The sequence below is a fragment of the Thamnophis elegans genome, chromosome 12 (assembly GCF_009769535.1).
Source record: "Thamnophis elegans isolate rThaEle1 chromosome 12, rThaEle1.pri, whole genome shotgun sequence".
NCBI classification, from domain to species: Eukaryota; Metazoa; Chordata; class Lepidosauria; order Squamata; family Colubridae; genus Thamnophis; species Thamnophis elegans.
Window position 1 is genome coordinate 55,342,086 of NC_045552.1, and position 25,783 is coordinate 55,367,868.

General features: G+C 45.7%; 2 protein-coding genes across 4 annotated transcripts in view; one reads left to right on the plus strand and one right to left on the minus strand.

The window, feature by feature from the left end:
* The window catches only part of DLG3 (discs large MAGUK scaffold protein 3), a 51,028-nt gene extending 39,954 nt beyond the window's left edge, over positions 1 to 11,074 (plus strand). For all 3 annotated transcript variants that reach the window (XM_032227565.1, XM_032227566.1, XM_032227567.1), the window contains 10 exons: positions 1,504 to 1,680; positions 2,062 to 2,137; positions 2,731 to 2,830; positions 5,422 to 5,463; positions 6,551 to 6,601; positions 6,757 to 6,858; positions 7,147 to 7,319; positions 7,514 to 7,623; positions 8,266 to 8,357; positions 8,574 to 11,074. In XM_032227565.1, coding sequence (XP_032083456.1) covers positions 1,504 to 1,680; positions 2,062 to 2,137; positions 2,731 to 2,830; positions 5,422 to 5,463; positions 6,551 to 6,601; positions 6,757 to 6,858; positions 7,147 to 7,319; positions 7,514 to 7,623; positions 8,266 to 8,357; positions 8,574 to 8,680 — 1,030 coding nt within the window. In that variant the 3' untranslated portion in view covers positions 8,681 to 11,074. The remainder of the gene's footprint in view (positions 1 to 1,503; positions 1,681 to 2,061; positions 2,138 to 2,730; positions 2,831 to 5,421; positions 5,464 to 6,550; positions 6,602 to 6,756; positions 6,859 to 7,146; positions 7,320 to 7,513; positions 7,624 to 8,265; positions 8,358 to 8,573) is intronic.
* A 588-nt stretch (positions 11,075 to 11,662) lies between these two features.
* Positions 11,663 to 25,582, minus strand: TEX11 (testis expressed 11). Its single transcript, XM_032228193.1, has 26 exons — positions 25,300 to 25,582; positions 24,848 to 24,928; positions 24,638 to 24,757; positions 24,296 to 24,376; positions 24,063 to 24,148; positions 23,153 to 23,210; positions 22,925 to 23,020; positions 21,807 to 21,888; positions 21,256 to 21,334; positions 20,537 to 20,688; positions 20,078 to 20,163; positions 19,513 to 19,653; positions 18,395 to 18,497; positions 17,762 to 17,880; positions 17,187 to 17,272; positions 16,749 to 16,796; positions 16,406 to 16,446; positions 16,152 to 16,238; positions 15,518 to 15,588; positions 15,183 to 15,299; positions 14,201 to 14,276; positions 13,605 to 13,754; positions 13,223 to 13,331; positions 12,750 to 12,870; positions 12,271 to 12,447; positions 11,663 to 11,829 (listed from the first exon to the last, which is right to left on the minus strand). The coding sequence occupies exons 1-26, from the start codon at positions 25,399 to 25,401 to the stop codon at positions 11,758 to 11,760; spliced, it is 2,541 nt and encodes an 846-aa protein (XP_032084084.1). The 5' UTR covers positions 25,402 to 25,582; the 3' UTR covers positions 11,663 to 11,757.
* Positions 25,583 to 25,783: the final 201 nt, after the last annotated feature.

Genomic DNA, 25,783 nt, shown 5'->3' on the forward strand with positions numbered 1-25,783 from the left:
GCACTGCCCAGGGGGTGGGGGGGGGGGATGAGCCTCTTCTGCCAAGTTCTCTTCAGTCTTCCCAACGTAGGAACGGAGGCGAAGCCTTTGGCTTCACCATGAAGCGGCTCTCTGGCCGTCACTGGCTACTTCTCTCGCAGGGTGCGTAGACTGATTCGGCGGCAAGCACTCGGCTGCCCCTCTGTAATTTCAGCACCGGCTGCTTTCAACACAAGCCAACCCCGGTGGAGTTTTTTTTAGCTGCTTTGGTTCCTTGTTCTTCTGGAAGCCTCCGTCCTGGCAAAGGCCTCTCCCCAACTCCCGCTTCCCTCTTCTGTGGCAAGGAGGCCAGGGTTCCCGAGCCCATCTTGCCCAGCACGTCCTCGGCTGCTCCTGGGATCGAGGCAGCGCTGTGCAAGCCGTTTTGCACTGGGAGAGGAGACTCAGCCCTATTGGGTGGAGTAGTTTCGAGCACAATTTAGCTGAAACTGATGAAATGGACAAGCTGCCGGTTGTGGTAATTAGGAGGCTTGTTATGCCAGATCGGAAGGCCTGATCCAGCCCCAACCAAAACGTTTTCCTGGGTTTTTTTTTGTGCCGAGCAGGAAGTAAACCCTTAAATGGGGCAGAGGCACAGGACAGCGCGCCCCCTGGTGGCAGCAAGAGGAACTTGCAAAACAGCAACCCTCCTAGGTCTAGAATAGAATATAGAATAGAGGAGAATAGAATATAGAGGAGAATATAGTATAGAATAGAATCAAATATAGAATAGAGGAAAATAGAATATAGAGGAGAATATAGAATAGAATAGAATAGAATAAAGTATAGAATAGAATATAGAAGAGAGAAGAATAGAATATAGAGGAGAATATAGAATAGAATAAAATATAGAATAGAATAGAATACAGAATAGAATATAGAATAGAGGAGAATAGACATAGAGGAGAATATAGAATAGAATCAAATAAAATATAGAATAGAATCGAATATAGAATAGAATCTAGAATAGAGGAGAATAGAATATAGAGGAGAATATAGAATCGAATAGAATAAAATATAGAATTGAATCGAATATAGAATCGAATATGGAATAGAGGAGAATGTAGAATAGAATCGAATAAAATATAGAATTGAATCAAATATAGAATAGAGGAGAATGTAGAATAAAATTGAATAAAATATAGAATAGAATTGAATATAGAATAGAGTGCAGTGCAATGCAATGCAATGCAGCTGGAAAGGACCTTGGAGGTCTTCTAGTCTAGCCCCCTGCCCAAGCAGGGGAACCTATCCCATTTCAGATAAGTGACTGTCTAGTGAGGTGTTTTGCGCCGGGATGGACCTGGCTGGAGAGGCCCCCGTTTGAAGCAGTAGGCTCAGGCCAAAGGAAGGACTCCTAGAGAAAGGCTAGAAGAAGACGTTGCATCCAACGGGAGGTCCGAGGCCCAGCCTTCGGGGCGTGGAGCTTTGTGAACAGACGATGACCTTCTGGCCATCCTGCTAACCTGCCTCATCCCTGGACAGGGCCCTCTTTGACTATGACCGAACTCGGGACAGCTGCTTGCCCAGCCAGGGACTCAGTTTTTCCTACGGGGACATTCTGCATGTCATCAATGCCTCAGATGACGAGTGGTGGCAGGCCAGGCTGGTGACCCCTCACGGCGAGAGCGAGCAGATCGGAGTCATTCCCAGCAAGAAGAGGTGAGCGCTGGTTCTGCCACGGTGGCCCTTGTGGCGTGGGGGGGTGGGGGGTGTTCACTGGCCAGTTGTGTCACTTTTCTTGAGGGGGGATGTCAGGAAGAGCCGAGACGGACTTTGGGGCCGAGAGGACTTGAGCCTGTGTTTTGCTTCCGAGCACGAGGGATTTTCAGGTGGCAGAGAAAATTCTGCTCGTGATGCGGGGGGTGGGGGCTGTTTGGATTTTTGAGCTTCTGTTTACCTTCCACTGAAGGCCTGAGGAATCCGCCGTGGCAATAATTTCTGTGAGGTTCTTGTAGGAAGATCTCATTGGGACACGAAGAGGGAGCCGAGTGGAGATCAAAGTCACCCTTAAATCTATTTTCTTTTCCTTGATGCTGTCAGGGTGGAAAAAAAGGAACGAGCACGCTTGAAAACAGTGAAGTTCCACGCTCGGACAGGGATGATAGAATCCAACCGAGTAAGTGCCGCTTGGCTGCTTGTGTGTTTGTGTGCGAGTGTGAGAAGCAGGGAAGGGTTTTGAATGAAATCCGACTGGGGTGTAAGCACAGTTCCTGCAAGTGCCAGTGCACCTCAGGTGAGGGTTGAACAAAGGGTCTCGGTCCGCAGGAGAAGACAGACAGACACACACACACAACATCCTCAGACTTCCTCCACTTCTGTGGCCCAGGACAGTTTCTGGTGGCCGGCCCTGAATTCTCTCAAGGTCTTGCTGAAGGCTGGGACGGGGAATTCCTCCACGGACTGGTGGAGAGCCAGGGAGCTGGCTGGGCCACGGGGACCCCTCCATGTTGTCGTGGCAATGAAAATTGTTAGTCGTCTTCCACCATCCCTCAAGATCATTTCCTCCACCCTTGATTTTCCTCTCACATCCCCATTTACATGTAATTTCCATGATTTCATTTGAGGGGCAGCTTCCCTGACACTGATCACACCGTTGTCTGTTCATTTTTAATTTTTCTTGCATGCTTTAAACTCCATTGTTTTTTGTCCTTTTTGTTCCTGTTCTTTTTGTTTCCTTCTGCACCCCTTGCATCTTCACCTTCTTCACAGTTGATCAAAACGAAACGTAAAAAGAGTTTCCGTCTCTCTCGAAAATTCCCCTTTTACAAGAGCAAAGAGAACTTGGCTCAGGAAAGCAGCGGACAGGAACGTAAGTAGCAGCTTGCCCTGCTCGGATTCTCTCTGGGAGCCCCAGCAGCTGCCCCCTGCGAGGGAGAAGTGGCACGCGGCTTCCTCGGGGGGGGCTGCCTGGCCCCAGACCTGGTCGGCTTGGCGGACCCTGCATTGCCTCGAGGCTGGGCTGCCTAGGGGAGCATCAGCCTGTCTGAATGACACGGAAGGAGGACCGTGAGAATGTTGTGGCCGTGAATGGTGGTGAGCAGATGGACGGAGGGCCAAACGGTCCTTCATCCGAGGTCAGAGGCAGCTTGCAGCAAGGAACGGCTGAGCCAGGGCCTCCGGGAGAAGCCCCTGGGTCCTCCTGGCTTCCTTGCTCTGCCTTTAACTAAGGGGGGCTCTCAGACTTCGCTTGCATCACTCTTCCTGATGCCCCATATTTGCTCAGCTGTCTCCCTGTAGCCAAGAGCTGAAGCCTTACAAATGGCCCCCTCTGAATGTCTTTGGGGCAGAGCTTGGCCCCCGTGGGCTTCCCTGATAGCAGCCGGGGTCATTTAAGGCCTCAGTGGCAAGTCTCTCTCTCTCCTTCCCTTGCCCAAGAACTTAGGATAAATCAGCAGGTGGGTGGGCACATTCCACCATTTCTACAAAATGACCAGGGATGCCCTTCCAAAAACAGCAGGTTTTATGGGCCCTCTCGCCCTGTGAAGGGCAGCGTTAGGCTCTCGTGCCGCATTCGCAGAGCCAGCGGCCTTCTCCGCCTGAAGCCACAGCGCATCCCAGTTGGCCCTTCTGGCCTCGTCCTTTTTCTCAACTCCCAGCAACTTCCTGTTGCCTGCCGTCCGATCCCTTTGATTGCCGTTACACAGGGATTGGACTTCAGAGCTTCTCCTTGCTAAGCAGATGCCGGGTCGCAAAGCTCTGCTCCTCTGATACTGTTGGCCAGGAAAGCAGTCAAGGATTAGGATGCTGCGAGAAAGGGCATTCCCTGTGCAAGAAAGCCTGATTCTTGGGGGCTGCCAAGACCTGGGCAGGTGCTGGGGCTCTGTGAAGAGGGGAAGAGAGCTGAGAATAACTCAGCCCAAACTCTCTGCGGCCTGGCGGATCTTTTGAGCATGATCCGGCCTTTGCTTTGTGCTCTGGGTAACGGTGACTGCAGGCTAGTCACTCCAGGGAGTAGTAGAGAGCTCACCCGTGGTGGGGATAAGTGAAGAATCGACCCCTGTCGCAGCGGGAGGGGGACCAGTGTCCAAGGATTGGCTGAGAGGAGCATCAGATTATCATTTGGGGTATGGGGGGGGAGGGAATTCTTGGGCTTGGGTTGCTGAGGTCTGCACTGCTCTGGATAAGGGGCATCCTCCCAGTAGCCCCGGCCGGGGTAGCTGGTCTCGGAACAAGGGACTCTGCTTGGTGTTGCCGAACCTGGTTAGCCTGGTAGAGAGAGGCCCAGAGCATTGGCCTCTGCTCCTCCCCAGGCAGTTGGGGAGGTCTGCCTTGGTGTCTGGGCTTCTTCTGGAGCAAGCTTTGGCCTGCCTTTCCTTCCGGAGATCCTGCTCAAACGAGGAGGTTTTGGGACGAGGAGGTGGTTGGAAGCGTTGATCCACAAGCTTTAACTTCACTTGCTGTTGCAGCTCTCAGCTGTTCTGCACTCTTGTCACTAATGCTGTCCTGGCCCTTTCTCTCTCTCTTCCCCCCCTTTCTCTTTCCTTCTCTCGTTCTTTTCTTCCCCCCACCCCCCTTCCTCTCCCCTCTGGCTGGCTGTGAATCAGGACTTCCCTGGGTTAAGTGACGATTATTATGGCACAAAGAACCTGAGTAAGTGGAATTTCACTACACACCCTCCCTTCCCATTGCTAGCATGCCTGAGACCGGAAGGAAGCTCCCGGGACGCTTGGCAGAGATTCAGCTCCCACCAGCCCTGCCTCACCGTTAGTCCCTAGAATGGCCGCCTCCTTCCAAAGCAAGGACCCCTCTCGGCACAGGCTGATGGGTCTTAGGAGCCTCTTCCTAGCAGGGGCTCCCCAACAGCGCAGTCAGTTGGCCAGGAGAAAGGCCGGCATCGTCTCCAGGCCTTCTTGCAGCCAGGTGCCAGCCAAATGGGGCCCGGCTCCTATTGGGAAACCCCCACCCCACCCACAACCAGGTCACTGAACCTTTTCCGTGTTTGCACTGTGTGTGTGAACTCCTTTCCTCCCCTGCTGCCTCAATGGGGACACCTCAGTTGGGCAGCCCTGTGGTTTCTTTCCTGTCGTCCGTTTGCTCACCGCTCCCTCCCCTCCTCTCTTCCCTTCTCTGTCGCTTCAGTGGCAGGGGTGTGCTCTCGGGGGACAAAGGGGAGCCGGCCAGGAACAGGGCTGCATGTCCTTCAACCCTGCTTGTGCCTGAGCTGCTCTGGGGTGCCTGCCGCAGAGGGTGATGGTGGGGAGGGGGGGGGGAAGGAGAGCGATCCACGCGTGGCTCCTTCCCGAGTGGAGTGGATCAGCTAGGCTCCCCTCCGCACCGAAGCAGAGGGGCCAGATACGTGGACTCCTCTCCCATGTCCCCAGCGCTTGTGGCCCTCCACCCCTGGTTTCCCCTGCTGTCAACCTCTGTGCGTTAAATCCAGGCCTCTTTCTTTGCTTGCAGAGGGTGTGACATCCAACACCAGTGACAGCGAGAGCAGTTCCAGTAAGTGTCCCCTGTTTGTTCCCACCCGAGTTCCCTTCTGGCTTCATCCCATGCTGGGGGAGGTGTGTGTGGGGGTGGTCAGAGCTGCCGGTGCCTCTTGTCTGTTCTGTGGGCTGGTGGCTCTTTTCAGTTGGGATTGGAGCTTAGCATAAGTCCGCCAGGTAAAAGGGGTTGGTTTCAGGTAGCAGAGACTTAAGGCCTGAACAGGATCCTTTCGATTCTATGCCCCCCCCCCATTGATTGATTGATTGATTGATTGATTGATTGATTACATTTATATGCCGCCCTTTTCCCCGAAGGGGACTCAGGGCGGCTCACAATTCAATCAGGGAAGGGGGTACAGACAAGGGAATAAAAAGACGAGACATAACAATACAAGATTTAAAAAACACACAACAACCATACCATTCGAGAAGGGGGGCAAAAACTCTTTAGCCCCAGGCCTGTCGGAGCAGCCAGGTTTTAAGGGCTTTGCGGAAGGCCTGGAGGGTGGTGAGGGTTCGAATCTCCACGGGGAGCTCGTTCCAGAGGGTCGGAGCAGCCACAGAGAAGGCTCTCCTCCGGGTAGTCGCCAGTCGGCATTGGCCGGCGGATGGAATTCGGAGGAGGCCTAATCTGTGGGATCTGATCGGTCTATTGGAGGTAATTGGCAGCAGGTGGTCTCTCAAGTTGACTCACACAGGTGATTAAAGTCCAAAAGAGCAGATAAGGGACTTTGGCTCCCATGTGGGATTTCTGTCCTTGGGCGCAGAAGCTCTCTTGAAGTGCCAATGTCTGCCTGTCATTTGATTGGATCTACAAACTGGGGGAGAAGGTTGCTGAACTGTCCCTCCCAGTGTCCCTCACCTTTTGGCCAGCTTGGCTGGGCTGCTATAAATGGGGCTCCCCTCCAAGACGGTTCGCCAGAAATTTTGCTGAGAGGGAAAATTGGCTCCAGTGGAGGGAGACCTTTGCTTCTCCCTGATTGCGAAGGCAAAATGAAAATGTCAGGGAGGTTTAATGCCTCAGAAATGAACAGCGCTGCCATTTGGCAGTGAGGTGTGGAGTTGTTGCTGCGTGGCTGACTGATTCTTTCCAATTCTTTCAGAAGGACAAGAGGACACAATTCTGTCGTACGAACCTGTGATGAGACAAGAAAGTAAGTTGGCAAAAAGGCAGGTTCACCGTCGTCTTCTTTCTGGAGGACAGCTTTAAGCTCTCAAGATTTCTGCACGTTATTTTTCCCGATCAGCTTTGAATGTCACAGCTGGTCTCCAAAACTCCTCCTCTTCCTCTTTTGCTCTGCCTTTCTAGTTCACTACGCCAGGCCAGTGATTGTTTTGGGGCCCATGAAGGACCGAGTCAACGATGACCTCATCTCAGAATTCCCACACAAGTTTGGATCCTGTGTGCCTCGTAAGCGATGGCTCCCTTGTCATTTCTTTCAGGGTGGTGGGTGAGATTTAAGGGAAACGTACGCCTTCCCAAGTGATGCGATAGGCCCTGTGCTCCAGATGTTTGGCTGATAAGAGGATGGATGTTCACATCCATCAGCTGGTCCTCTGCTTGCAGCGGAGGTTAAAAGGCCAGGCTGCGCGGTCAAGGTCAGCCATGCCTGCCGATTGCGTCAGAAGGGCACAGCTTTGGGCCCACTGATGCCGCCGCGCTCTGAACCGCAGAAAAAGCCGTGCGTTTCCTTTTCAGACACCACCAGGCCACGACGTGAAAACGAAGTTGACGGACAGGATTACCACTTTGTGGGCTCACGGGAGCAGATGGAGAAGGACATTCAGGACAGCAAGTTTATCGAAGCCGGGCAGTTCAACGACAATCTCTACGGCACCAGTGTCCAGTCTGTGCGGGCGGTGGCTGAGCGGGTGAGTCCGGCACCGCGGGCTGTGCCCATCCTTGGTCAAAATACCGCACGGCCAAGTGGCCGCTTGGGACTCATGTCTCTGCTGCTTCGGGTTGTGGTCCTCCTGATGAGTTTGGGGCGGGGGAGGGGGGGCAAAGCTTCTTGAAAGTGCCATGCGCGGGCCGTGAGGTTAACGGGCGTCCTGCTCTCCCGCAGGGGAAGCACTGCATCCTGGATGTGTCGGGCAATGCGATCAAAAGATTGCAGCAAGCACAGCTGTACCCGGTTGCGGTCTTCATCAAGCCCAAATCCATCGAAGCGCTCATGTGAGTTAACAACACGGAGGTTTTAGCAGTTGGGTTTTTTTAAAAACTTTTTATTTATTCCTCTAATTTACGCCCCACCCATCTCACTGGCTGAGTGGTTCTGGCTGGTTTAATCAGTCCAAACATGAATTCGCTTACCTGGATGCTGCTACCTTTGAGGGCCGTGGACCAGCAGAGGAGCAGGACCTCTCCAAAGAGGAGGCCGGAAAGTGTAGTGGTTGCTGTGGGAGGGGCAAGCAGACTGCAGTTATCTCAATCATGGGGTTTTTGTTCACGTAGTGCATCTAACTCTCCCTTCAGGCTTTTTGATTGACAGAACCGTTATTGGGCTGCAGGTGGATTTAAAACCTACTTAGGGTTACCTTTCCCTGCGCTCGGATCCAAGAATTGCCGGTCTCGGTTTTCTCTGTGTCGTCCACACCATCCGTCGGCCATGAACTTTCTCCTAAGGCCGCAGCCCTCCCGTTTCCCCTCCACCCTTGTCCGTTCAGGTGGAGGTGAGATGCCGATGTGCCCTAGCGGCCCGGGAGACCCTCGGAAAGCGGAGGAAAAGTCTGATTTTGGACAGTGGCAGAAGCAGAGGAGCTCCGGCCAGGACTGAGGCTTTTGTCTTGAGGCTGTTTTTTTTCCTCCTCCCTGCAGGGAGATGAACCGGAGGCAGACGTACGAGCAGGCCAACAAGGTCTTTGACAAAGCCATGAAATTGGAGCAGGAGTTTGGAGAGTACTTCACAGGTGAGAGTTCTCCTGGGTTGTGAGCTTGTGGTGGGGACTCCCCCCCCCCCCTCCGTAGTTGCCTGCTTCACCACAGGAATGGGGAGGAGTGTGCCGAACAGGTTTTCCTATGGGTAAAAACGGGGCGATCATGCGAGATCGGGTTAGTTGCTTGCAGCTTCCAAGGAGGCGGCGGGGGAAGGAAAGTAGTCAACTTCTTGTGTTTTACTTCCCCAGCCATTGTACAAGGAGACTCCCTGGAAGAGATTTACAGTAAAATCAAACAGATCATCGAGGACCAATCTGGGCATTATATCTGGATCCCATCCTCTGAGAAACTGTGATGTCCCCCTCCCTTCAATCAACCCACTAGGAGATCAGCGACCCTTCCCCCCGTCCTCTGCCCCAGAGGGGGAGCGAGAAGGCCACCCCGTCCCTTTTCTAGATGGTTGACAATTGCGTTTTCTAGTCCTGTTTTTTCTTTTTCTCGGGATGGGCCAGTCTCCTTCATCAAGTGACTGTCCCCACCATTCCTGCATGGACTATCCTGCTGCTCCCCTAGAAATGGGGACAACACCCTATTTGAGAGTTTTCTGTGTTTTTAATTAAGAAAATACGTCAACTGTTGAAGTCAGAAAGCAAGGCAGGAGGTGGCAGTGGTCAAGGAGCCTCGAGAGCCACCGACGCGACACATGGACAGTTCTTGCCCCTCTCGGTAGAGTGGAGACTGGCAGCCTGTCAATTTTACCAAGAAGAAAAGGCAACAGAATGCTTTTATTTATCTAGATATGTAATTTTATATATATAATATATGCTCTGAATATATACATATATATGACTAGAGAATGTTCTGAATATAGTCATGTATATATATATATAGACACATACACACACGCACGCACACGTGAGACTAGAGAATCCGAGGAGGCTGCTGGAATGTTCTTTGCTAGCGAAAGAATTGCCACCCTGCCTCAGCCATTGGGACAGAAACCGCTGTGGAAGTGGAATTCATGGTACGGAGCGTTTTGTGGTTCTTCCAAAGCCGATTCCTGCGTTTGGAAAGAGAGAAGCCAGCACTCTGGAGCAGACAGAGGGCCCAGAGCCACATAAACAAACGACAACAATTTATTTGAGCACGCAAAAGCAAAAAGATAACGCTACATATTAACTGCACATTGTTTTATGTCACCTGATGTGTTTGCATGAGAGGTTTTTTTAAGCTGCTGTTAAACCAAAATCATGTTTGTGTTGGTGTGTGTTGGCTTTTCATTATTCCAAGCTTTTTGATTTTAATAATGAACTGAACGGGTATACAATCCAGTTTTTTAACTTATTTTTTAAGATTGTCCCATTGTAAATAGTTTCCAGACCCAACCTACAGACCGTGCGGGATGAGCACAGTGGCGGCTGTTCTGTGTTGCAGTCGGGTCCCTTGGAAGAGACTCGACTCCGTTCCACTGACTCGTTCCGTGGGAGAGCCTGGAGCGGCTCCGTGCAGTGGGAAGCTGGACGCAGCAGGCGGCGTGAAGAGAAGCTTGTGCCTTGGAGGGTCACTCTTTCAACCATGTTTTCAGTGGAAAATTGACTCAAGAACCTGGGAAGTTCTTATTCTAGCAGAATTGTGCCAAATTCTGGTTGCAACACTTGAAGCCCTTCCTGACCAAGCTAATCCTTGGAGGCTCCGTGAAGAATCGCACCCTCCGTCTCCTTTGTGCTTCTACATGACCCTCGTTGCAGAGACGGACCCCGGCCGTTCCTTGCTGCCAACATCTGCTTGCAATTCTTCAGGATAGCAAAGGGCAAGTGCAATTGAGAATGCGCTCTCCGTGTGGCACAGACTGTTAGTCTTCCGTGGACTGCGGCTAGCTGCTAATGGGAAGCCTTGGTTTGTGGTCATGTCAGTGTGTAGACTGTAGGTGCAAAAAAGGGTTTGTTTGTTTTTCTATTGCCGAACAAGAGAGTAAGTTGGATTTGTGGAAGTTCTGCGTGGAGTGTCCAAGTGTTGCTAGACGGGTGCGAGCCCTTGCCCGTGGGCCAGAGGAGGAGATTTGCCCACTTTTCGCCATCTTGCCCCAATCTCAAGTTTGAAAGGGACGATTGTACACATCTCGTTTCCATGGAGCGAGAGCCACGGCTGCTACGGGAGGAGAGATCCGAGTTGTCCTGGTCCCCAGTCCTCCGGGTGGGACGAGGCCTCGGCTTGTAGCCGGTCGATGCCGTCCGCTCCATAGCTGGTAGGTAGCTATATCATTCATTGTGTGATTTGTGCACGGCCTTCATTGTTAAACATGGGTGAAAACTGTCATCTTGCGGAGAATCATTCTGGTAAGCGAGAAGCCATTCCCACATCAGCTGTGTTGCAAGAAACGTCAAGTGGAACTTCGGAAGGACCAGAGCGGCTGTTCACTGGTGAAGAATCGGGAGGAAGCTGCTGTCGGGTACGAGAATCCCTGGGGGTGGAAGGCTTTGGGAGAGGCCACCCCCGACTTCCTCTGCTCAGCTGGTGTTTGCAAGACACGTTCTGAAGAACCGGACTATGCATCAATAGAAACAGCGCTCGAGGTGGCTCGTCTCCGATGACTTTTATTTTGTAATAGCCGGTCACTGTCTTCTAGGCTCATGGAGGAAGCCTGCCTCCTCCATGGCATAGCTGAAAGTATCCAACCATGACACTAGTTGGTTTACCAGTGTTTCTTCCAAGGAGACATATATTTTTAATAAACGAACATTGCAATGAGCTGGTCTGCTGCTGTTTTCTTGGGAGGGCCTTGGCTTTGTGGGTGGGAAGGGGGCAAAATTGCCTTGTAGGGCTTCATGGGCCAGAAACAATCCGACGCTGACGCTTCCATCCTCCTCACAACACCACAACACGGCCTTTCATTAGTGCTCTAGAATCCTCTTTTAAAGCTGTGTTGCTGGATTCTTTTGATTGTCACTTTCCACTTTTGGTGGAGTCTCAAGCCAGTCGCTACACTGACTCTAGTACTTGCAAAATCAGAAGTTGTGGCAAATGCAGTCACGTAGCATAGTTATTCGCACAACTCAGTAAACGGCTACCTACTACTAATAGTAATGTAGTAGTCTCTGGATGCTTGAGGAACTGCCTTCATCGCTGTGTTCATGAGATTCAAAGTTGAGCATATGTGGTACACGAGAGAAGGAGCTGAACTGTGGAATTGAACTTAAATTCTGCTCCATTTGTTAGAGTGAATTGCTTGTGGAAGCAGCCTTGAGCTTCTAGGAAAAAATCGGCAGCACAAATGTATAATTACAAAAAATACACCAGGGAAGACAAATGTATTTGTAAACAATTAGAGCTCCTTTATTCAACTTCATGTTTGTGAAGTATCCTCCACGGAATACAATCCCGCTTGCCAGTTCCAGCCCAGCGCAGGGCAACTGGTGGGGGCCAGGGTCCCCCTCACTCTTCTTTGGAATGGAGTCCCTTTGCTTTGTCCAGTTTGTCCAGCACCTCACCGTAAACTCCGATCATCTGTGGACAAAGGTCGCCCCAAATTCTTGAACAAAAGGGCTTGGAGGTCTGTGCAGCTCAGCCCTTCCATTAGCTGAAGCAGCCAGGAGAACTGGGGGAAGCAACAGGCACGAGGACTGTTCAAGGCTGCCTCTTCTGCCTGCAGTTCCTCGAACTCCTTTCCAAGGGCTGCTGAGGAGGCGGCTGCCACGGCTGCTCTTGGGGAAAGGACGGCGGCTGCTTTAGTTGCCGACTGAGGCATTTCCACCCCTGAAACAAATTTTTGGAAATCCCTCTACTCTCCACTTGATACTAAATCTCAGCAAGCAGCTTTCTTCCCCCAGTCACGTATGGTAGAACTGCTGCGTTTGTCCTCCTTTACGACGGGCCATTTCGGAGGGTGCTCTGGCTGTGATTAATCCCTCTACTCGTGTGCCCACCCACCCACCCACCCGCCCTCACCTGGTTCTCGTAGCTGTCCTTCAAAGTCCCCAGGTAGGCCAAGAACCGCATTCCTAGGCCACACCATTGCTCTGCCTCCTTATATTTCCCAGCACAGTACTGGTATATTCCTGTGTTCCAAGCTCTAGTCATTAGCCAGATTATCTCCACCTCTGGATAACTGGACTGCAGCACCTGCTAACGTTCAAATGAACATATCACAGCTTTTAGCCCCAGCTTAGTGTTAATGAAACCAAGAAGGGCAAAAAATACAGCTGTATTTTGCTTTAACGCTTGCTGGGCATGTGAATCCCCCATGCACACAAGCGGCCTCATTTAGCTGCCTGGACAGAAGTGGGGCCCACCGAGAGGATGCTGTTCCCATCCACCCGAACCTGAAATGTTAACAGGGGAAGCCAGGCGAATATTCTGTCGTATCAAGATGCCCACTGGCAGACTTTCAAGATTCCTGTCACTGAAAGAAGCTTCGTGATACTAACTGTGTTGTCCAACACGGTCAGGGCGTCTTCGAAACAGGCCCAGGCCTCCTCCAGCACACACAGATCTGCCTCAATGGGGCCGGAGGGCAGGGAAAGGTGGACCAAGCTGTGCAGGCATTTGCTGAGTATGAAATACAATAGGAGGACAGGCCTGAGGGAGGTTAAGCCCCTGTGAAGTACCTCTTTCTTCCTGCCTGCTTTGCAAGGCACCCAAACCTCTTGCTGGGACACCCCTGTCCAGCCCTCCCCTCACCCCAACTCTGGGGACCTTCATCAACAGGGAAGGAAAAGGCAGGTGTTCCCTTCCGAGTTTTCGGAAAGAAGCAACCTTCAAGGTCCTGAGTGAGGGATGGATCCCTAGACCCTTTTTTCTCTCTCTCGAGGAAATAGTCAGAATTTTACCTACGACAGCCATCCTCTCCCTCCACCCACGCAGCCAGGATCAACGCTCCTTAACGGCCCCGGCTGCTTACCTGTAGGCGACGGCATCAATCGATTCACCTTTCCTAAGGAGAGTCAAGATCATCCTGAGGGCCCTCTTGCACACGGAGGGATAGTGAGCGGGAGATTCCATGGCCAGGGCTTGAGGAAGAAGCCATGAGAGAAAGAGACATCTTTCAAAGGCAACTGGGTGCACCTGCCCTTGATAATGCCGCAGGGCAGCCGCTCAGAGGAACAGGCTGCAAGCACAACATCGATGGCAGGGGAGGGAGGGGCGGGGGGGTTAATCCCAGAAGCTTCAACTCCACTTCTGCTGTGGCTTTCCTGCCTCAGACTCATGGAAGCAGCAGCTGTCCTTGAAATGCAAGATTAACCCCCCAGGAAGGATGGTGGGAGCAGCAGGCTGGCTCTTACAAGCAATGGTTTGCAGAGTCTTGATCTCCACCTGCGGAAGCGCCAGCACTTCGTCCAGCAGCCTGGGCACGGCAGGGGAATTCAGCTTGGCGCTGGCTTCAAATTCATAAAGCTGTAATATTGTATCTGTGGGGTCCTTGGGGAAATCGCCTAAGGAGCAAGAAAACAAGTCCCATTTTAGTAGCTCGCGAGGTATGAGCGGGAAGGGGGGGGGCAAAACAACCCCCCGCCAGTCCGTACAGTTTCAGCACAGCAAAGAGGAATTCAGGTAGGAGAGGGGCATTTCCAAGGCTATGAAGCCATGAGAGCGGACAACGCTATCTGGATTCTGCTAAAAGATCAGGAAATGTCTCGATTCCATAGCTTCAGGCTCACTTTTCAGTTGACACGGAAGTTCAGGGCTCGGATAACTCCCCAATCTGCTCTGAAAGGGCTGCAGCCTTCCTTGAAAGGGTTCAAGAGACTCTTGCCTGAAACAGGCCTGCACTCCTGACAGATTTCAGCCGTGGAGCAAGCAACGTCCTACTGCCATCGATAAGTAAGGCAAACAGGTTTCGCCATTAATTTATTTTGGAACTGTAGAAATTCTAGCTCACCTGTCTGCTTCAAGACTTTCCAGATTGCTCTGCAGGACTGGATGTAGTCGAGGGCCTGAGTCAGCAGTTCAGCCTGCTTTGGAAGCCAACAGAACGTCAGGTAAACCGCACGTGAGAACATCACCATGGGAGTGGTGGGAGTGTCAGAGAGGATGCATTTCCTGATTTTTTTTGCATACATAAACTTATCTATTGATTAATTATCAATGCCTGGATATGTATGTATGTATGTATGTATGTATGTATGTATGTATCTATCTATCTATCTATCTATCTATCTATCTATCTATCTATCTATCTATCTATCTATGTGTGTGTGTGTGTGTATGTGTGTATATATATATATATATATATATATATATATATATATATATATATATATATATATATATATATATATATATATATATATATGTTGTATTTGTGCTGATAAATAAATAAGGGGAGACTAGTATAGATCTATTTCAAGCTATTTAGCTCTCATCAGCTAGCCATACCCTTGCTGGGATTCAAACCTGGGCTGTGTTACATATTAGGCAGATGTGTTAACCACTAAGCAGCTAATAATATAAGCAGCACTAATACAGCCCAGGTTCGAATCCCAGTAAGGGTATGGCTAGCTGATGAGAGCTAAATAGCTTGAAATAGATCTATACTAGTCTCCCTTTATTTATTTATCAGCACAAATACAACACAAAATGTAACATACATACATACATACATACATACATACATACATACATACATATAAAATGTTCTGTCAATTCTCTAAAGCACAAAAAGGGTAGAATGAATACAGGTTTATGATATAAAACGTGAAGCACTGGAAGAATAGTTCAAGTATCAAACATTATTCCCATTTTCAAAGACAATCAGTCATTTCTATAGGACAATTAATTAGGATTGAAACTAGGCCTTTCCTGAGGAGGAAATTAGTCCTAAAATGCAAAAGTTAAACCTTTGAATTCCTTTCAAGTTCTACCTCATCAGCAGGAAGCAAATTGCTTCGGCTTATGTCCAGATTCACCGCAGCAGCCATGAGCAGGCACGTTCTCTGAGCGAGCAGGACTGCTTTATCAAGGGGACAAAACTGGGAGAACTGGAGCAAAAGACATCAGGGAAACCATAATTAGTTCCTGGACTCAAACCAGTTGTTGCTGGCTGGCTACTCATCGGCCGGCCAGTAACAAGGCGTGAATACGAAGGTAAATCTCACAAGTAAGGGAGCAGGGCTCCTCTCAAGGAGGGCTTTGCACAAGGAACACCCACATTTGCAACCGCAAAGGCATCGGGGAGCATTGCGGGAGAAGCGCATACCTTGAAGGATATTATAAAGAAACCTCTCATCACTTTTAAGCAGCCCTCACATCGCACAGCCAAGTTCCAAGCTCATAAAGCAAATAAAATAGAAGGTCAGATTTAGCAGCATCACCAACGGCAGTTAACAACAATTCTGCTTAAGACAAAGCTTTTTCTCTTCTGATGGGCTTAAAAAGTCACGGATTGTTTCTGTGCGGAGATTACATGGGGATTCCTATTATTATGGAAGAAGACCTCTGCTTTTTAAAGCCCTTCTTTCTTCAATCCACAAGGATACATTCCTCGGCTCCCCTTCTTGGAATGTACAAGGCAAAATGGCCATGTGAACAAGCTGTCTTAAACACCTGACGGAAGGTGTTGAGAGCTGACAAGTGCAAGGAAACTCAATTCCTTGCGCTCAAGATCGCTCTTCCTTGTTTTGGATTACAGGCCACGCCCCGAGGAGGGTTGTGTCTATGTATGAATGCAGAAGGCGGGGTGGGGGGGGGAGGGAGATGGCATCATTTTGCACAGAAGGGAATGCATGCATCCCTGATGTAAGTCTCCCCTGCCAAAGCATTTCCACTCCATACTTTTTGTTTTGGATGCAGGTTGAAGGGGGGCGGGGGGGGGGCTCCGTGTTGTGGCCTACCTATCTTTCTGAACCACTGAGCTTCACTGGCCCTGATCTCCAGCAACTCCTTTTCCTCTTTGTGCAGCTCATCAAGTCTACGGTGAGCTGGAAGAGACGAAGTAATGTTAGCAACAAATATGAATTTAGGAACGTGGTATATTCTGACTGTGACTTTATAAAGCAGTTCAAGATCTGTCAGGGTACCAAAGAGAGGACATTCCCCACTGCAGCTCTTGCTCTGGACGGACACAAAGATCTAGCTGGTTTAATACCTGCTGTCAGGTATGATAGAAGTGTCTCCATATCTTTAATCCTAAAATTAAAAAAGGGAGTTATTTAACATTTTTAAATGATATTAAAGGGAGGAAAACAGCAGGTGGAATAAACAAAGAGTAAACACTGCTCTTCTATGAGGAAACAGAAATATGATTGTAGGAAGGAAGGGGGTGAAAAAGAAACTCTAAATCTAGGTTCAGTACTACATTATTGACAGTTCCAAGATAACCACGGCTAAACATTTATATCCTTCTACACAGTTCAAGTCGCTTTTTTATCTTTTCCGACTAACACCTTATCAAAAACGGAATATCCACAATTACTAGAAATGTAACTCACATCTCTTCTTCAGATGTCACTTTCGACAATGTAAGTCGAATCAAACACCTGCAAAAAAAGCCAATTATACCACGTGATGTTTAGCAATCACATAATTTAAAACATCCACCTTCCTTCAAGGGTGACACTCTTTATTTTTATCATTGTTACTAACTGTAGAGGCCGGCTGCTCCTTTGCTGAATCACTCCAGCACAAAAAATGCACATCTAGCGTTGAACAGACGGCAAAACTTTTAATAATAATTTGGTATAGATGGATTCAAATTCAGAACTAATTTAAGAGATAATTTAAGAGAATGAATCTGAAACAAGATTTCAAGTAAAGCAAATCCTTCCCAGATATAAAATGAGGGCAGGAAGGAAATGTAAAAAAGGACCGAAGTCTTTATATGTTGACAGAAAATTATGGAACAAACAGCATTTATATATGCTACTCACTTTACTGCTGTAAGCGCTTGCAGGCAATCCTCCAAGTGTTGAGATAAATACTCCAAGGCTTTAATAGCCATGACCTGTTGATCATTCTGAAGGGAAAATACTTCAATTAGCAATATAAATATGAAAAATATTTCAGTATGATTTTGTTCTACCTGAACATAATGAATGTCATATTTTAAACACAGTATAAACATAATCATGTTAAAAAAACTCAATTCCTATATTTGGGGAATCTCAATTCAAAGCATAAAACTAATGCTGAGAAACACCATGAGGACTAGAACATCTTCACTCAGCTCCAGTATCTCACTAATTCATATTCATTCTCTCTCTCTCTCTCTCTCTCCCTCTCTTTCTCTCTCTCTCTCATCATCGTAAGTATCCAACTGAGGATACAGTATCCAAATTGTGCTTATTTCCCTCTTCCCATCCCTTCCTTGGCTTTTGCTCTTTTTGTAAATTGCCAGCCTCCTGGAGAATGGAATGCTTTGCTTTTACTGACTTTATATAAGATGTTCAATTGAAAAGGACACGTTACAGAGATCCCATCAGACACGCGAGGATCCAACCTGTACCTCCAAGGCAAACTGAGCTGCTAAGTTCAGAAGGTTGGCGGCCATAGATCCTTCCGTGGGGGCTTTGCCTACTGTGAACTCTGCAGCCGATTTCTCCATTGCTACGAACGCCTCCCAAGCTAAAAGGCAGACAAGAGACATGAACAGCAGCCTTGGCTTGCTCGTTTAAACATGGAGGGATTCCTTCAGACCTATTTTGCACACCCTGATAATAGTTATTAGCATCTTCTCTGATGACATTAATAACAACAAGGAGCAAGCAAGATGGATTACCAAAGAGACAATGTACTACCAAGAAGCATTTCTGTTCTACGTAGAGAGAACAAAATGCCCTAAATTCTGAGGTGTGTCCTGGACAGTCAAAGGTTTCTAAATCTGGAACTTTTACATTCTTTCTGCCCTCTATATATCAGACAAGCACCTCTTGTCACAAAGTGGAATTCACAACTGATATTTTCTGCATAGAATTATAATTCTATGCAGAAAATATCAGTTGTGAATTCCACTTTGTGACAAGAGGTGCTTGTCTGATACATAGAGGGCAAAGGTGGGACAAACGGATTCTCTTTCTCCTTGCCCTTAAACAGATGGATTACACATTCACTGGCACAGTAAAAACACAAGGGGGTTTACCTTTGGGGGTATTTTTCTCTAAGACTGCTATTTTATAAACATAGAAGTGAGTGAAGATGCTGTTTGGATCGTATCTTTCAGCCTTCTTTACAGCCTCATTAGCCTTTAGGTAAAGAGAATCAGCTCGGTTAGTGACAACAATAGCCAGATAACTGGTTAATAATAGGTATATAATTAGTATCTATTCAATACTAAGATTTCTGCAATAAAAGATGTATATTATATTGTTATATTATAATCAAGTCATATTATATCAAACAATTACTGTAATATATCCCAAATGAAGCAACAGAGTAACTCTCGCACTGTCAGAACGATACGTTCACACAATAGCTTCTCTTTTTCATTTTTAAAGTCTTTAAATTCATCTGGAGCAATAAAAACAATATAAATATATTCTCTGCTAACAAGATGAGATGAGAGTCCCAGCAAAAAGGACTATTTTGCTTCTGCAGTGATGCTGGCAAAGGAATTGAAAGAAAAGATGAGTTGGCAAGGGTGCCACCATCCCCTGGTTCTTCCTAAAACAGCTAAGGGCCATGCAAGCATTCTCCTTTCCTAAGGACTCTGAAGTGAGGTACATGTGTGTGCCATCATGGGTGAGCACTGCAAGCGATGGCAGAGACTTCCTGAGACAAACGAGGCAAGACTAGCTGCAATATCTGCCAGAATAGGATATTCCTTTGGGGAGGGACAGGCTGTATGACCTCTGGGTCTTCTGTAGCAGACAACAAGCTTAAGAATAGGCCTCGGGAGAAAGACCATGTTAATGAATTAATATTAACATGCTAACAAACCCAGCAAGGAGCAGATCGATTTGATACACTCCAACATGTCTTCTCCTCCTTGTGAAGATTACTGGCTTCCATTGCAAGTGGTGACCAAGGTAAAGCATATGAAACTGATGATGATCCTTATCTACAGGTATAAAGGAGAGGCCCTGTTCTCTTGTCCTCCTGTTCATGACGCTCAGGCCTTCAATGTTAAGTAGTAAGAAGACCTCCCTCCCCCAAACTCTTCCTTCAGAAAGGAACAGCCCCTGATTCCAAGCCATTGTCCAAGATTCCTTCTCTGCCCAGGGAGAAAGTTAAAGAGGGTCCCCGAAGAAGAAGGAATACCTCGCTAGGCTCTTTCAGGTGAAGATAGCAAGCAGCCATGTTTCTGTATAGTTTTGCCAGGTTCTGCTGGTCTATCTCTCCAGAGGCATAAAAGCTGAGAGAGTAGTTGTACCACTGAAGGGCTTCAGGATAGCTCTTGGACTAGAAAAACAACGACCAGGTCTTAATGTTAGACATGCTCTAAGCATATGCCTATTCAAAGGCAGAGAGACGGGTTCATTTCTCAGAGAAGAAATCCCCAAAGTTTCTTATTCACCATATATTAATTAAAATTAGTTACTATGAACTTAATCAGACATCCCAACCTCAATTCAAAGCAAGGGATAAATCTTCAAGACAGGTGATGAACACAACACAAGCCAAATATTTTCACAATATTAGCCACCTGCATAGTTATCTTCGGGAGTTTGGAATATATTGAACGACAGGTATTGAAGACTATCTATTTACTCGATAACATTATCAATAATCTGAAATTCAGGCTCTCGGGTTGCAACTTTAAGGTATTATCCACATACTTTGAAAAGGATACGCTGACTTTGCTCAGAGATAGTAGAGGACAAACCTCGTAACTCTTAGCTGCTCTGTCCCACAAAACAAGGTGTAAACGGTTGAGTATTTCAGGAGGCAGTTGCTTTCCTATGCTGTGTGCTAAGAATAAATAAATTTCAGAATTTCACTAATTCTATAAATCTGAAGAATGTCTATATGTCTAACTATATTGAGACCTAAGACCTTCAATGACATGTAGCAATACTAAGCAAAGATTTTACCTAAAAGCTCAAAATACTAAAATTTCCAGTACCACTATTTCAAAAGTGGACTCTTTGAATCATGGTTAAAAGTTGAAACATTTAAAGACAAACTTAATCTTAATTGGTACATAAAGTTACACAATTTTATGAATGAAGTTTATAACTGTTGGATTTCTTAGCTGAAAAGTTCCAGCAAAACAGGTTTTCACTTCCTACAAATTGCTTCCAAGTATCTACCCTAACAGTATAATTAAAAGCTGGACACAGACCCGCAATGGCATCTTCAATCATTCCCTTGGCAAGTGGCTCCTTCCTTCTCTGTAACAGGAGTTCGATCCGAAAGAGAAGGACTCTGCCAGCATCCGGGGATCTTTCAAACAGCTGAGATGCTGATTTCAGAAAGTCAAATCCGATGGCTTCTCTGAATGTACATGAAAAGAAGTTGGGCATTTTGACACCGGGGAAAGCTGAGCGAATTCATATCTTTAATTCTCAGTAAGAGAAACCTGATTCCTCACTATATTGTTCTTCCAGTCATTAAAACACAGTTTTCCATATCAAAAGCCTGCTGAGCACTCTGACAGGAATCAAATTGTAGGCATGTGCATAGGACCTACGATGCTGCAATCGTGCTAATTGTAGGCCTTTGGCTGAAAACACTGCTTACCCAAATGTGTCTCTTCAAATCAATCTGAGCATCAAGATGAAGAATTATTCATTTTGCTTCATTCATTTCCCACCTAGCCAATGCACCTGCACCTAATGCCTACCTCCTGCTACTGGGTAACTCTGACACTCTCTATGTCAATTCACTTCCCTTTATTGCAAGATGATAAATCATAATTATAGAAACAAGTTGCAGAAAATTGGAGTTTGTAAAAAAAGCACAAAGGAAATACAATAGGCGGAAGTCCTTAATATGCCTTGAATACTCTTACGATAGACACAGATGCCTAACTATGTCCAGAGGGCCCTTCGGTCTTTATACCTCTCATGTTCAAGAAGCAACTTTGCAGTGTCCAGACAGATCTCCAGAGAAACCTCATGCTCCAGAAGTTCAGTGACAGCTGGAAAGCAGCAACAACAAGGTTAGCATGTTCATTAAAAGGGGTGGTGGTGGTGTGTGTGTGCGGGGAGGGGGAGGGGTTAAAGTGCAAGTATGCACTTTAAACCCTCCGAGAGCCCCGGTGGACAGAAAAATGAAGCTCACCAGGATAATTTACTGTGCTATGCAGTAGGAAAATGAATAAACCCAATCATCTTTGCTTGTAGAAAGGAGGAAAGGAAGAATTCACATGAGTCAACATGGATGCTATTTGCAAAACTCTTAAGGGCTCCTGCATTAGTTTAAAATTCCTTTCCTTTGTTTAGAACCAAAATAATACATCATCTTAATTTAAACCTGCACAAGTTAAAGTGAAACTGCTACTGCTACAGACTGAGAGACAGTCCAGTTCAGTTCACCTCCTTCTCTGTTACAACTCAGACATTCTTTAGAGTGGTAAAGTTGTTGGTTTTATATTGAACCAAGAATAATACCTTTTCTAATATCTTCATCCGCTGCACCACTTTTCAGGAGAATTTTAATTTTTAAGTAAAAACCAGCTGGATGCAAATTCTCCTGTAAATTGAAACATCCAAGTTTATTATTTGACATTCAAACTATTTTTTATCAGATTCAGGGTATTTTTAACTAGCTGCTTGGAGAGCACAGACCTATTCACCATGTTTTCATGAGTATTCTCTGTAATGTATCTTCTAGAACAGGGGACCGATTCAGTCCCTCACACTGTTGGGGGCCCAGACTGGCTGAGTAGGCGTGGCTATGTGACCATGTGACTGGTTGGGCGTGGCCAATTTAGCAGTCCATTTTGCCTTTGTCCTTGCTGTACTTGTTCAACCCAAGGAATCTATCTACTTAAGACCAGAGGTGGGTTGTTCCCAGTTCGATCTACCTGCTATTGCCAGATTACCAGTTAATAAATATTGTTCTTATTAGATTTATATCCCTCCCTGCCCCCTTTTAGAAGTTCAGGGTGGTGAACCCACTACTCTTCCCATTTTCCCTGAGATAGAATTCCACAGGATAGATTGATTGCCTTGGTTCAAAGACACCAGGGAACTTCCTTGATGAAGGATGGGCTTGAACCATACAATTAAACACTACATGGCGCTTAATCTTTCATTTGAATGCCTCAAAAGCCTTTTACCTCAGAAGCCTCATATCTAAGGAAATGAAAAGGTTATTTTAACAAATCCCAGAGGTCTCAAACTGTTATTCTCATTTTAAATAGCAAAATATTTTATTCTTTTTTTTTTTACATCATTTTGACTTTTTTAAAAAAACTATTAGGACCAACAAACTACACTGACCTTAATTTTATCAGATGCATAGAAATGAACTGAGATTTGTAATGTATACTATGCATATATAAATACTTCACGATTGTATAGCAAGCATCTGATGAAGGAGACTGCAGCTCACCAAAGCAGATAATTTTAACAAAATTTGTTGAAAAAGGTACTACTAGACTCTTTCTCCCTTTTTGTTGCCACTATAAACCAAGACAGCTTTTCTATAATGCCGTTCTTGGGAGTCATTCTACTGATTGAAAAACTCTTAACAAGAATTAGCCTAGCCCAGAAATCTACCTCACCTCATTAGCCATGATGATAACCTGGAGAGCTTTCTCTTGATATTGTTTATAATCCCACTCCAAATAGACAGTAGCTAATAACCGCAGCACTTTTGCCTATAAATAAAATAAAATAAATATTTACACTCAAAAGGCTGAGAACTGGAGAAGGGCAATAAAGGTCATGTATCAATAGTTCTCACATTGAGTGACAAAGATATTCTCCAATGGATTACAAAAATTGCTCACCTGCATTTCTTTACTAATTGAAGAGTTTTTGTGCACATTTCCAATTTCATAGCTGAGGCTATTTAATAAAAGAAAGAAACAGAATGGATTCACTGACCATGGAGGGGAAAAGAAGACCCACCTAATAAGTAAAAGCCTGCCCTAAAGATGCATTCACAAAGATGACCTTAAAAATGCCAAATGTCCTGGCACTGTAGTGTATTAATTTTGTAATATTATTATTTGACATACAGCACCTTAAATACTTATCAAATTATACTGGAGGTCTTCTACTGTAAGGAACAGAATAGATGAAGCTTTTCCCTGAGGGGGGGGGGCAGGACCTAGATGCTTTCAGGCATATCTATATCTATGCTATATACTGCACTAATGCTCATAAAACAGTCTTCTCTTTCAAATAACCAGGATAGAATGTGGGGTTTTGGGGCAAATAAACTCTCTAATTTGTTACTTTAAAGCCACCCTGCATGTATTATGCAGGCATTTTGAGAGACTGTGCAACAGTCCTTTAATCTAGAAATAGATCATATGTACAAAACCCATTTAAATGGCACCTTATTATAAGTAAATTACATCTGCAAATTTACATAACTGAATAGTGATGATTGCTTTATTTAAGAAAAAGAAAACTGGAGTTAAGGGAATTCTGAAAGGACCAACATCCAGAGTTTCTACTTTTTTTTTTTGCATCAAACCATCTGGACCCTTCAAACACACTTGCTAAATTGCCTTAGCCTTGACTACCTCTGCTGCAGCTAGAAGAATCTCTAAATCACTTGACAGAATCAGATCGCTCACTCTGATAAATGCTTGTTTTGAATCCCAGTGGCTGCCCATAGGGCAGAGTTGGACATTTTATTTATTGCTTATCAAAATATAACCCAAGCCAAAAGTAATAGAGTCAGATTACCTGAGCCAAAAGGAACTCTCCTCATATCTCTTGAATTCGTGTGTTTCTATGCCAAAGTTATAGCATAGGAGAGAAAGGTAACAGACCTGTAATTAAATTAGAGTCATTTATACCGTAGTTTTGTAATTGCTGTTTTTAAAAAGCTGAGAATTAACCAAGTTTATTTTTTCATAGTTCTGAAAGACCAGGGCAGTACAACAGAATAAAAAAGCACTTAAGATCTAATCTCTGACCTCTTTTGGGAGTCTTATCAGGAGGTCTTTACACCGCTGAACACACACGACTGCTTTCTGAAAGTCTGCTAAAGCAACTGCCTAAGAAAGCAACATGATATGCCAGTGAATTGTTAGAATGACACATGCGTTTCTTTTAAATTAATGTTTAAAAATGTAATACAATTTTGCATTAGAGGAGCAATATGGGAGGCAGCAATTCAACCAAGTGTAGAATATAGTTTTTGAATAGTTACAGAATGTTATTTATTGTAGTATTGTTACTGAATAACAACAACATGGATAAAATCCACTTGTTGCCCTCATGCTGCTACAATGGATTGAATTATTTTTCAAACGTACAGACTCAGCCTGGTAAGACAGAACTTTAAATATATCTTTCTGTATGTCAGCTTTGTGCATATTCGCCTCAGCCTCACTGCTGCAGTCCTTGTTCAGCTGATCATAAAGTTTCTCTAGATCCTGTAGAATAAAGCATGCAATAAGCTTAGCATACATGCAACCACTATAATGTCACCTACTAAAAACTTACATGGGAAACCCTCAACTTACATGCAGGGCAATGTCAAGGAATTTATTTGCAAGGACAGGTTTTCCAACATCCACCCAACCTTTTCCAGTCTTCATTAACATCTAGATCATAAAAGAGATATGCATATTTAAAAGGAATCAGAAATATTGGCAAATCTAGAAACTATATATATTTGATGTAATCTTTTAGAGACTTTTATAATGTGGTTGCTTTAGGCACAATAACCATCCTCAATTATTTAAGGTAAGAATATACATATCCTATTTCTATATCACTTCTCCGCTATCATAATTTGTTTAAATCGTTGGGTTGCAAGAAGCTAAAACTGTCGATTTCTCTTGGACACGGAATAAAAAATTTGAAATATATTAGAAAACAATATTCTTCTAACGTTCTTGAACCTTATCAACTCTTTAGCATTTCAGGAAACAGAAGACAAACACAAATAATATGTGGACATAAACTATATTACCAAAATTTGCCTTCGTATCATTTCCTCGTTTGGATCACTTACTTCACAAATCATCATCAGATTGCAGGCTACATGGCGTACTAGAGAAATATGCAAAGACATTAACTGTTTCAATGCTCAGTGAAAATGCAAAATAGGCGTAAACAGTATGAAGGGAAACACGTTTGAGAGAGATACATGCTGTGCTCAGTTCACCGTTTCCATTTGTTACAATTCATTCACTCCAGCATCAACTTCAAAAAAAAACAACAAAAAAAACAGCAAACACTAATGTCAGTCTCTGCCTCTGATTCCCTTTAGTGCTGACATTAGAAACAAAATATTTTTATATTGCAAATACTGTGATTTAATGGGGCACAGAAAGGTATAAAACATCTATAGATTTTCAAGAAGGTAAGGACATTCATGAGAGGTTATGCAACAAGCTAAACAGAAAATATTTTACTCATTTTAGTAAATCAAAATATTCTTGCTGTGATTTATG

Bases quoted from the DNA above. Each gene is read 5' to 3' on its own strand.
- TEX11 (XM_032228193.1), bottom strand. From the start codon at position 25,401: ATGTCTTTGCATATTTCTCTAGTACGCCATGTAGCCTGCAATCTGATG. The intron at 17,881-18,394 runs GTAAACCCCCTT...TCTGCCTTTTAG, and splicing joins AGAGAAAAATACCCCCAAAG to CTTGGGAGGCGTTCGTAGCA. The intron at 11,830-12,270 runs GTGAGGGCGGGT...CTTTGTCCACAG, and splicing joins AGGACAGCTACGAGAACCAG to ATGATCGGAGTTTACGGTGA.